The sequence below is a fragment of the Myotis lucifugus genome, unplaced genomic scaffold (genome assembly GCF_000147115.1).
Source record: "Myotis lucifugus unplaced genomic scaffold, Myoluc2.0 scaffold_169, whole genome shotgun sequence".
NCBI lineage: Eukaryota > Metazoa > Chordata > Mammalia > Chiroptera > Vespertilionidae > Myotis > Myotis lucifugus.
In genome coordinates, this window is record NW_005871217.1 from 2,091,786 (window position 1) to 2,104,301 (window position 12,516).

Genomic DNA, 12,516 nt, shown 5'->3' on the forward strand with positions numbered 1-12,516 from the left:
ACAAGTTAATGAATTAGATCAAGGAAAGGCTGAGAAACTGTTCCAGATGAAAGGTAGATAAAAACACATGATAACTCAATGCAATGTGTGATCTTGGATTGGGGGGAAAAAAGGTGAAACAAAGGACATTAGGACAAACGGCAGAATATGAATATGGGCTTTCTATCAGATAATGTGTCCATGTGGAAATTTCTGAATTTATGCTTGCACTGTAATTATGTAAAAGGATATCCTTATGCTTATGAAGGGAGGAGCTGAGAGCAGGTGAGGGGGGTTGCTGCATGGGAGAGACATGGTATCAGGGTAAAAACTTGGAAATAGGAGAGCATACAGATATCTAACTGACTTTATGTTGTTTTCTGTCTCCAAGATACCTTTATGATAGTAATAAAGAGCTTGATACATTATTTTATTTAAAGCTTTCCAGAGCAACTCTGTGAAGTACAGGTATTGTTCTCACTTTACATATGAGGAAACGGAGGCACAGAGAGGATTAATATTTTGTCTGAGATGACACAGCTTGGAAGTGGCAGAGTGTCTATCCTATGATCCAGATTTTTCTGCCTCCTTCAGAAAAATCTACAAGGTTTATTGTATCAGTTAAGATGCTTTTAGCTTTAAACAAAAGAAAACCTTGATTCAAGCTAACTTATAGAACAGGCATTTCAGTGGTAGGGTGAGTTTCAGGCAAGTTGGTTATAATTGCATCAGGGATGGTATGAAGGGCCCAGATCTCTGGCTCCCTGCTCTGCCACCTTTTTTTTTTTTTTTTTTTTTTTTTTTTTAGAGTGGAAGGGAAGGGAAGAGACAGAGAGTTAGAAACATCAATGATAACAGAATCATTGATCGGCTGACTCCTGCATGCCCCACACTGGGAATCGAGCCTGAAACCTGGGCATGTGCCCTGACGGGGAATCAAACCATGACTTCCTGGTTCAAAGCTCAACCACTGAGACATGCCGATCGGGCACGTATGGTGTGATCTTGTCTATTACTTGCAGTATCTCTGTGCATGCATACACATTTATGTGTATTTTTCTGTTTGTAAAAATTTGTTTTATAAAGTACATATTCTTTTGTATATTGCTTCTGTCACTTCAAAGTATAAGAATATCAAAATGCTTTAAACTTTAATATTTAGATGTTTAAAATGATTACATAATACCATGAAAGTTCAGCAAGGAAATATAGAACAATATTTATCTAATATCAGAAAAGGCAAGGCTTTCTATAAGCAAAGATGCAAAAACCCATATTTGGAAAATCTGATTTGGCCTCTTAAGAATGGAAATGTTGCCCTAGCTGATTTAGCTCAGTGGATAGAGCATCAGCCTGCAGACCAGACCGAAGGGTCCGGGGTTTGATTCCGATCAAGGACACATATCCAGACTTGATCCCCAGTAGGGGGCGTGCAGGAGGCAGCCAATTAATGATTCTCTCATCATTGATGTTTCTAACTCTCCCTTCCTCTCTGAAATCAATAAACATATTTTTTAAACAAACAAAAATATATTTTTAAAAAAAGAATGAAAATATCTGTACAGAAAAGAACTCCATAAAAATTAAATGGTAAATGAAAAATTGTTAAAAGAAGGACTTAGCAATCCATGAGGCAAAAATATATGTAAACCTTTTAGAAATCAGCAAAGAATATGAAGATGTACCTTACTGGAAATTTTTAAAAATCTCTTCTCCCCTCCAGTAATCAAAAGCAAATAAAATAATGAGGTACCACGCTGTTCATTTAAAAAATGTTTTTAGCCGAAACCGGTTTGGCTCAGTGGATAGAGCGTGGGCCTGCGGACTCAAGGATCCCGGGTTCGATTCCGGTCAAGGGCATGTACCTGGGTTGCGGGCACATCCCCAGTGGGGAGTGTGCAGGAGGCAGCTGATCGATGTTTCTCTCTCATCGATGTTTCTAACTATCTCGCTCCCTTCCTCTGTAAAAAATTAATAAAATACATTTTTTAAAAAATGTTTTTAAAAATATTTTTTATTGATTTTAGAGAGGAAGAGAGAGGGAGAGAGAGATAGAAACATCAATAATGAGAGAGAATCATTGATTAGCTGCGGCCTGCAAACCCCACACTGGGGATTGAGCCTGCAACCCGGAAAAGTGCCCTGACCAGGAATTGACCCGTGACCTCCTGGTTCATAGGTCAATGCTCAACCACTGAGCCACGCCGGCCAGGCTGTTCACCTTTTCAAATCGCTACAAGTTGTAGGTAAATGATCGTATTTAGGACTGCTCACATTGAATTTTCCCACACACTGGCATTGAGAATGTGTGAATGCCTTACGATCTCTCTCTGATCAAAAAGCCTTTGGTTCGGTCATTTCCCTTATAGAGAAACATTCTCATGGAAAACCTGGAGAATGGGGCCCTTGGGAGGGACTAGGTTCAAAGGAAGATTCGGAGGCAGGGGACAGGGCCACAGGGGTTGGGCGGGGCCATCGGAGTGGATGGGGCCACAGGGTTGGGCGGGGCCGCTGGGGGCGGGGCAGACAGTAACGAATGCCTGACCTCCTCTGTGACGTTTGGAACCATCTCTCAGGGTTTCCGTGAGACTTGGGCATAAGCTGAGGTGACAGGACTCAGGAATGCCATGGCAAGGAGGTCTGAAACAGCTCCCCTAGGGAATCTGATAGTCTTCCTCTATGGGGTCCTTGAGCAGTCACCTCCTGAGGGGCGGTAAATTAGGCACAACTGATCCGCATCAGCCAGAAGCCCAGGTAGGCCCCGGAGATGTATCCTCAGGTCGAAAACGGAAGCGGAGCAGACCCTCTCCGGACCCAGAGGCTGAGAACAGCCCCAACCCTCTAGACCCGGAAGACAATCTCCAGCAAGAAGCCACTACAAGCCGAAGTAAAAAAATGAAGGTCACATCTGATTATGCTTACCGTACTTTATTTCTAAACGGGGAAACCAGTGACATTAAAATCCGCGCTCTGGGGAGAGTGTGGTGTCTACACAAAATGTATTTATGTCAGTCAGGCTACTTTGCTACTCTGTTTAAAAATTCTTGCGATGACTCTGACAAAGATATTATCGACCTAGAGATTAAGGACCACAATATTGACGTCGCGTCCCTGAACTTCGTGCTAGGTTCCTTGTACGGGGGTGAATATGACTTAACGGAGTCCCTTCAAATTCCAAGAATTTTGGCAACGGCATGCCTGCTTCAAGTAGAGGACTTAATTGAAGAGTGTGAGGAGACCATGAAGGAGGCAGTTAACGTGAAAACCGTCTGCGGCTACTATGCAACAGCAGAAGCCTATGAGTTAGAGTCTCTGAAGACAAAATGCTTTAACTGGCTTCTCCACAATCTGATGACGCATCCAAATGTTGAACTTTACAAAGCACTCAGTATAGAGCTCATGAATCTGCTCATTTCTTCAGCTAACTTACTAGTAATACAAAAGGAAATAGATGTGTACACCACACTTAAAGAGTGGATGTTCCTTCGTCTTAACCCGGCTTGGAAAGGATCCGTAAAAAAGCTTTTAAGCCATGCAAACAAATGGTTTTCCAGGCACAGAGGACGTGTTGCCAGCATGGCCTTCCTTGAAACCAGACGAGGCATACCATTTCAATTGGTGTTTAAAAATTTGAGGTTTCAGCATATCATCTGTGACCTGGCCTCCACAAGAGTTATTGAGCACGATACTCTAATACCTTCACATTGGTTATCGCAAGCTTATAAGCAACAGTGGTTTACCTTGCTGAGAGTACGACAAAGCCAGGAAATCGGGCCGCGATACACCAATGAAATAGAACTTGAAGAATACAGCATGAGATGTGGGAAAATGCTTGTCAAGAAGGGGAAATTCTCCTGGAAGTGGTCGGGTTTCAACTTCGGCTTTCCTTTGCACGTCATCTTCACCAGCGATTATATAATTTTCAAGCAAAACATCTTCCCTCATTCATGTGCGGGTCCAGTTTGTCTACGATCTCTAAGAAATATTGCATTCAGATTAACTTTGGTATATTTCGATTCAAGTGGAAACTTAAGGTTCAGCAAAACAACCGGTTATAAGACTCTTACCTTCCAGAACGATGAGGAACACCTGGTAATGAACTTAGACAGCAAATCTCTGAGCTTCCCTTTATATATATTCTGTAACTTCCTGTTTACATCATTAGAAAATCTAGGAAACTGATCAGCTTGTCAAGTAGGATATATTAGCATTTTGAACTTTCTGATGTTTTATTTCCTTCAATAGCCCTACTGTAAAACACAATACAGATGACATATAACAAAAATCAAATGTGGAAACTACCATGAATGACTAGCTTCATTTTATTTCCATGGATTTAAGAATAAAAAGTTTATTTCAAAGGAAGTATCTGTGAAACCAAATAATCATTGATGCTGTCATTTTTTGCCTCTTATTTACCATCAAGACAAGCTCTAAATGAAAATGCGAGCCTACATTTCCAAAGAATAAAAATAAATTTATTAGACAAGTTTTACCCTAACTAATATTGAGACAAAATATAGAATTCATTCCCTTGCTGAAATTGTTGTGCAAATGTGGTTTTTATTGTGGCAATATTATAGGAGAGAGTCAATCATCAGGTAAAACCTGAGATTAGGGCCCTGGCTGGTTTGGCTCAGTGGATAGAGCGTCGGCCTGCGGACTGAAGGGTGCCGGGTTCGATTCCGGTCAAGGGCATGTGCGTTGGTTGTGGGCACATCCCCAGTGGGGGGTGTGCAGGAGGCAGCTGATCGATGTTTCTCTCTCATCGATGTTTCTAGCTCTTTATCTCTCTCCCTTCCTCTCTGTAAAAAAGCAATAAAATATATGTATATTTTTTTAAAAACCTGAGATTAGGGACTCTCTTGTACTCTAAAATGTACAGTTTTAAATAGCCAGGCAATCTCAGGTTTTATAACATTACATATTATATAAGTTAGTGTTATTTTCCAAATAATTTAACACATGGCCCATTTACTCTAGGGTTTGGAGAATGCATACCGCTGACAGTTTATCTGCAAAAACTATATATATTTTTTTCCACACTTAAAGAGTGGAACAAGGATTAAAGAATATATGAACATAGTACATAATTACATATTATATAGATATTACATATTATATTATCATATATTATATAAATATATATCAGAAAATATGTATTACAAAATATATATAATTATATAGTAACACATATCCTATATCAGGGGTCCTCAAACTTTTTAAACGGGGGGCCACTGTCCCTCAGACCGTTGGAGGGCCGGACTATAGTTAAAAAAAAACACTATGAACAAATTCCTATGCACACTGCACATATCTTATTTTGAAGTAAAAAAACAAAACGGGAACAAATACAATATTTGTATTTGCATGTGGCCCGCGGGCTGTAGTTTGAGGCCCCCTGTCCTATATAATAAAGAGCTAATATGCAAATGGACATCACGCCCTCATGTCATCACACGGTAACAGCTCAGACACTCAACACTGGGGAGAGAGGAATGGGGACCAGCCAGGCACAAATGAGCTCATGAGAGAAGAATGGGGACCAGCCAGGCTGCGGCCCGGGAGAGGGACAAGCCTCCCACCCCACAGTCCCGGGAGCCAGCGGCTGCACCTGCGCCTACGGCCCGAGAGAGGGACAGACGCATGCCCTGCGGTCCTGGGTGCCAGCGGCTGGGGCTGCGGCCGGGGAGAGGGACAAGCCTCCCACCCCACAGTCCTGGGAGCCAGCGGCTGCACCTGCGCCTACGGCCCGGGAAAGGGACAAGCTGCCCGTCCCATGATCCCAGGCACCTGCAGCTGCGGCCCGGGTGAAGTCACGTGCTCATGGTCCCCTGTAGCTGCAGCCAGCCCGGGCAAAGCCAGCCCGGGTCCTTGGTTCCTGCTGCCAGCCAGAGGGAGGGAAGCCCAGGTCCCAGGTGCCTGCGACTGGCTAGAGGAGGGAATCCTGGGTCGCGGGTGTGGGGCGAGGCAGACACAGTTAGGGGCAATCAGGCCAGTAGGAGAGCAGTTAGAGGCGATCAGGCAGGCAGACAGAGGTGGTTAGGGGTGATCAGGCAGGCAGGCAGGCAGGCAGTTAGGAACCAGTGGTCCCAGATTGTGAGAGGCAGTCGGACATCCCCCAAGGGGTCCCAGATTGGAGAGGGTGCAGGCCGGGCTGGGGGACCCCCCCTCCCATGCACGAATTTCATGCACCAGGCCTCTAGTAAATACATAATGTTAGATACAATATTATAGATTACATATAAATAAATACATGCAAATAAATGTTTTTATTGCTTGTAAAAACCAAAGAAATAATTTTTAAGTGGTTAAATAGATACTGTAATCTAGAAGCAGCCCAAGTGCCCATCAGTAGATGAGTAGATAAGCAAGCTGTGGTACATTTACACAATGGAATACTACATGGCAGTAAAAAAAAAAAAAAGAAATTTCTACCCTTTGCGACAGCACGGATGGGCCTGGAGAGCATTATGCTAAGTGAAATAAGCCAATCAGAGAAAAACAATTACCATATGATTTCACTCATGTGGAATCTAATGAACAAAATGAATTACCAAGCAAAATAGGAACAGACTCATAGAGAGCAGGCTGGGGTGGTGAACACACAATACAATGTACAGGTGATGTGTTGTAGAATTGTGCACCTGAAACCTGTATAATTTTGTTAACCAGTGTCACCCCAATTGATTAAATAAAAACAAATAAATAAAATAAAATGTATTTCTATAGATACCAGTTATTCCTATGGATATCCAGATATGAATAATTTTGAAGTATCTTCACATTTTCCTCTTTGTGTTTATATTTGGCTTACATTTTATTTTGCCAGAGTTTGTGCTGCTTGTCTGCAGAGTATTTAAGGTGACATTTATTTCAAAATAGAGCCAATAAGACAAACAAAATTATTTCTTTAAAGACATGTCTTCCAAATAGTCCCTGATGTAGGAAGAGAGGGCCAGTCTGTCCAACTAACTGGTGCAGCTTTCAAAGATTTTACCGCCCCTCAAATGCCCCAAAATTCATGTTAAAATTCTATTGCAGGCAGGTGTGGCTCAGTGGTTTAATATCAACCTATGAACCAGGAAGTCACGGTTCGATTCCCAGTCAGGGCACATGCTGAGGTTGTGGGCTCAATCCCCAGTGAGGGGCATGCAGAAGGCAGCCGATCTATGAGTCTCTTTCATCACTGATGTTTCTATCCCTCTCTACTTCTCCCTTCCTCTGTGAAATCAATAAAAATAATAAAGAAATTTTAAAAGTATTTGTTAAAAAAAATTCTAACCACCAAGGTAATGATAGTAGGCTAGGCCTTGAAAGGTGATTAGGTCATGAGGGTGGAGCTTGCATGAATTGTATTAGCTTTGTTTGTTTTTATAAAAAGCTCCCCAGAGAGTTTCTTAGCTCCTTCCATTCTGTGTGGATAGAAGAAGTCTGCACAACCTAAGTCTCACCCAACCTTAGTAGAATCCTGATCTCCAACTTCCAGTTTTCAGAGCTGTGATAAATATTTGTTGTTTCTAAACCACCCAGTCTGTGGTATATTCTTACAGCAAAACAAATGGACTAAGACACTTTTTTTCTGATAAGACATCAGATGCCATTTTTATCTTTCTCTATAGGTAAGGCAACAATTCAAGCTATTTATTTTTTCTTTTTGTCACACATCTGCCTTTATCATGAGCAGCAGACAGGACACCTCCCACAACAGTAAAAAAAATAATTTACAAAAGCAGGGATTCAGCAGCTACCTGGTTGGAGCCTATGGGAGCTCATACCTAGATGCCAACCCAGAGCAGCAGGAAGAGGACCCAAAGCCCATGAAGAACAGGCCACCAAGGAGATGAGGAGCTCCTTGTAGATGTCCCGAGTGTACTTGGTGGACATGACCCCATAAACAAAGAACCAGGCGGTGAAGAACATGCCAATGGCCAACAGCACCACGGTCAGATGGGGGAAGACAGCTGGGTTCATGGGGGTGGTATATCTGCTCATGGCCTTGAGCTCCATTTTTCCGGGCACTGGGTAATCTGCCACTCCCTCAAGCTATTTCTAAGATTTATATGGAAATACTAGTACATAGGACTTAGAATATTCAAAGTTAGTTTGAATATGAATAGTGACATTTTAGTACTTACATTGACTGCCAGGTTGCAAGACTTAACATGAAGCTACAGAATTCAAGAAAGTGTGGCATTGGCACAAAGTATAGGGACACAGATCAATTTAGCAGAAGAGAGAATCCAGAAACAGACCCACAGGGATATAGTCAATTGATTGTCAACCAAGGTGCAAAACTAATTTAAGTGGAGGAAGGATAATGTTATCAGGAACTGGTGCTGGAACAATTGGATACCCATAAGTTAAAAGAAATGACCATTAAGCCTTACCTTACACCATATGCAAAAATGAACTAGAAATGGACATTGGAATTAAATGTAAGAACTAACACTGTAACATTTCTAGAAGAAAGGGCAGGACAAAATCGAAGTGAAATTGGATTTGACAAAAAAATCTCTTAAATAAGCCATCAAAAACATGGAGTATAATACACAAAATCAATAAATTGGACTTCAATCCAAACTGAAAAAGTTTGTTCTTTAGGCCCTAGCTTGGTTTGGCTCAGTAAATAGAGCATTGGCCTGCTGACTGAAGGATCCCGGGTTCCATTCCGGTCAAGGGCACATGCCCGGGTTTTGGACTCCATCCCCAGTAGGGGGCATGCAGGAGGCAGTCGATCAATGATTCTCTATCATCATTGATGTTTCTATCTCTCTCTCCCTCTCCCTTCCTCTCTGATATCAATAAAATAAAATAAATTTTTTTTAAAATACAAAAATAAAAATACACTTTAGGAAAATGAAAGGTAAGACACATAATGAGAAAATATGTACAAAATATAATCACCAATAGTCCTGTAATTCAAATATGTAAAGAACTTTTGAAAATCAATAAGATGTAAACAACATAATTATAATGGATAAATATCTTAACAGAAACTCCACCAAATAAAATAAATGGATGGCAATTAAACCCTTGAAAAGATGCTCAATACTATTAGTAATTAATGACATGTTAATTAAAATTAAAGTGATAGACCACAACACACGCATTACAATGGCTCAAAATAAAAATATTGACTATATCAAGGCTCTGTAAGTATGCAATCAGAGTATATGTGGTTATGGATATTTGGAAACACTTTGTCAGTTTCTTAAAATGTTAACACACCCTACTGCTGTTCTTAAGTTTTTATCTAAGAGAAATGAAAGCATAGGTCCACACAAAGACTTGTACATAAATATTCATAGCAGCTTTATTTGTAAAGAGTCAAAAACTAAAAACAACCCAAATAACGAAACAATGAAATACAGAACAACAGAAAGAAATGAATTATTGCTTAAAATAACAGGATGAGTACTTCTCAAAATAATTATGCTGTGCTAAAAAAGAGGGGAAAAAAGCCTTGGCCAGTGTGGCTCATTGGTTTGAGGGTCTCGGGTTTGATTCCCAGTCAGGGGCTGGTGTCTGGATTGCAGGTTCTATCCCCACCCCCGGGGTTGGGGTGTGTGTGGGAGACAACCAATTGATGTGTCTCTCACATAGATGTTTTTTTTCTCTCTCTCTCCCTCCTCCCCTGTCCCTTCCACTCTTTCTAAAAATCAATGGGAAAATATCCTCACTCCTTGGGTGAGGATTTAAAAGAAAGGACAAAAAATAGAATACAGTGTATGTTTCCATTTAAATAAGATTCAGCAAAATGCAAATTAATCTATAGTGAGAGAAAGCAAATTAGTGTTGCCTACAGATAGGGGTGGGGATGGGTAAAGAGGAAAGCAATACATAGGAAAATAAAGAAACTTTTAAAAAATATATAATTTTATTGACTTCAGAGAGGAAGGAAGAGGAAGAGAGAGATAGAAATATCAATGATGAGAGATAATCATTGATTGGCTGCCTTCTGCACACCCTGTATTGGGGATTGAGCCTGCAACCCGGTCATGACCAGAATCGAACCCAAGTCCACAGGCCAATGCTCTATCCACTGAACCAAACTGGCTAGGGCACAAAAAAACCTTTGAAGTTGATGGTTATGGTGACTATTTTGATTGTAGTAAGGGCTTCATGAGTGCAGACATATGGCTTTTAAATTTAAGAAATAGAAAAACATGTTTGGAATGAAAGATCTCTCAAAACAATGCATTAAGGCCTAAAAGTTCTTTGACAGTTTATTAGCCAATTAGCTTTTCTTTAAAGTGAATAATACTGTAAGTCAAAACCTTAAAGACTTATTTTTTTCTATTTGTTTTGTTATTTTTTAAAATTACATTCAATATTATTTTGTATTAGTTTCAGGTGTACAGCGCAGTAGTTAGACAATCATATACTTTATAAAGTGTACCCCCCTGATATTTCCAGTACCCACCTGGCACCATATATTCACTTTATTTTAAGGTGCCATTGTTTTGTTTTTCATCCTGGGTCATATATTCCAACTATTCCTTCATATGCTACAAAATGTACTTTTTTCTTTCCTCTTAATAATGTGTCTCTCAAGCAAGGTCTGACTTCTCATTTTAATGGTTCAGGAGCCTGTCAGATTCTGATGTGAACCACTTGGGGGCACAGTTATCTGTCAGAACTCTGACATTTAAGGAACACTCTGTCTTAGGTACCTGTGGCTGGGAAATGAAAAAGTGATGAGCACTTATTGCAAATACCACTTGGTGAGTCAAGTATGCTAACTGGGTTGGACTGTTCCATTACCAAAATATTCCACCCAATCCTTGTCCACAATTTTTTTAAAATATATTTTTATTAATTTCAGAGGAGGGAGAGGGATTGAAATGGCAATGATGAGAATCATTGATTGGCTGCCTCCTGCACTCCTCCTACTGGGGATGGAGCACACAACCCCTGGCATGTGCCCTTGACTGGAATCGAACAGGGGAACCTTCAGTCCCCAGGCCGATGCTCTATCTACTGAGCCAAATTGGCTAGGGCCACAGTTCATTTTTTACAAAAATATAGTTTTATTGATTTCAGAGAAGGGAGAGGGAGAGACACTGAAACATCAATGATGAGAGAGAATCATTGATTGGCTGCTTCCTGCACTCCCCCTACTGGAGAAGGAGCCTACAACCTTGGCATGTGCCCTGACTGGGAATTGAACCATAACCTCCTAGTTCATAGGTGGAGCCTCAGCCTCTGAGCTACTTCCACCCGTAGTCCACAGTTCTTCAGTTTCCCAATACCTCTTTCATACTTCAAGATCCCACTTCATTGTTGCATAGCAGCCCACAGTAGACCTTTGGGGAAGTGCTTCTTCTAGGAAAGGTAAGTTCATGTGTATGATAGGCTGAGGCAAAAGGAAGCCAGAGGGAGGGAACTAAAAAGCTGTCCTCAGCTTGGGTCTGGAGAGTGTGAGAAATACTGACAGAGAAAAAAACCAGTGACTATATGAATCCAATGGGCTTTGAAGCAGGGCCCTTGCATCTGCATATATGAAATAACTGATGTTAAAATAATTAACATTTTGCCAAGCAAAAGGTTTTCTTTGGACCAAAGTAACCATCTGAATTGTGAACCTCTGCCAGGCCAGTGTGACTCAGTGGTTGAGCATCCACCCAGGACTGAAGAGGTCACGGTTTGATTCCCCGTCAGGCACATGCCCGGGTTGTGGGTTTGGTCCCCAGTGTGGGGTGTGCAGGAGGCAGCCGATCGATGATTCTCTCTCATCATGGATATTTCTATCTCTCTCTCCTCCCCTCCTCTTTGATATCATTAAAGATTTATTTAAAAATATATATTAGGTACCAAATTTTCCTGGTCAAGACGGTTCTGGACACAGAAGTTGTCCAGAAAGCAAACAAACAAAAAAGACATCGCTTTCAGACTTGCCAGCACTATGGCAGATTAAGACGGACACATACTGTGTCCTCTGAGGAATACTGTGTCATCTACCCATCCATCCATCCATCCGTCCATCCGTCCATCCATCCATCCATCCGTCCAGCCATCCAGCTATCCGTCCACCCATCCGTCCATCCGTCCATCCATCCAGCCATCCAGCCAGCCGTCCATCCAGCCAGCCAGCCATCCAGCCATCCAGCCATCCATCCGTCCATCCAGGCACTGATGGTTCACACGTGAGAGGCAGTGAGCCCCGGCTGAGCCCCGGGAGGGGGGGCGTTTGTGGCGGTTCGCACCGCGAGGGGGACTTGAGCGGCATCCAGCAGACCGACCTCTGGGCACTGCGGGCCCCGTGGGCACAGGAGCCGGCACTGCCCTTCACCTTGGGGGGGGGGGGGGGGCGGGGGGGGGCTGCTTTCCCTCCCCCCGCGAACTTTTTTTTTTTTGCCTAACGGTTTTTACCGTTTCGGCGTGGGGGGGAAGCCCCCCTATAATTTGGTGGTGGGGGGCGGCCATGTATAGGGAGTGGGAGGCGCCCCCCCATGGCCCCTTTGCCGGGGCTTCCCCCGCGGGGGGGCCGGGGGGGTGTTGTGATATTAAAATAGGCGGGGCTCATCCAACCCT

At 42.3% G+C, this 12,516-nt stretch overlaps 2 protein-coding genes and 1 pseudogene across 2 annotated transcripts in view; 2 read left to right on the plus strand and 1 right to left on the minus strand.

The window, feature by feature from the left end:
* Positions 1–2,658: 2,658 nt before the first annotated feature.
* On the plus strand, positions 2,659–4,161 carry LOC102441757 (germ cell-less protein-like 1). Its single transcript, XM_014462083.1, has one exon. The coding sequence runs from the start codon at positions 2,659–2,661 to the stop codon at positions 4,159–4,161; it is 1,503 nt and encodes a 500-aa protein (XP_014317569.1).
* A 3,596-nt stretch (positions 4,162–7,757) lies between these two features.
* On the minus strand, positions 7,758–7,989 carry LOC102427665 (annotated as a pseudogene).
* A 1,107-nt stretch (positions 7,990–9,096) lies between these two features.
* Positions 9,097–12,516, plus strand: part of LOC102442076 (zinc finger X-linked protein ZXDB-like) — a 6,370-nt gene continuing 2,950 nt past the window's right edge. The window contains 2 exon segments of the mRNA XM_014462084.2: positions 9,097–9,134; positions 10,652–10,706. Coding sequence (XP_014317570.1) covers positions 9,097–9,134; positions 10,652–10,706 — 93 coding nt within the window.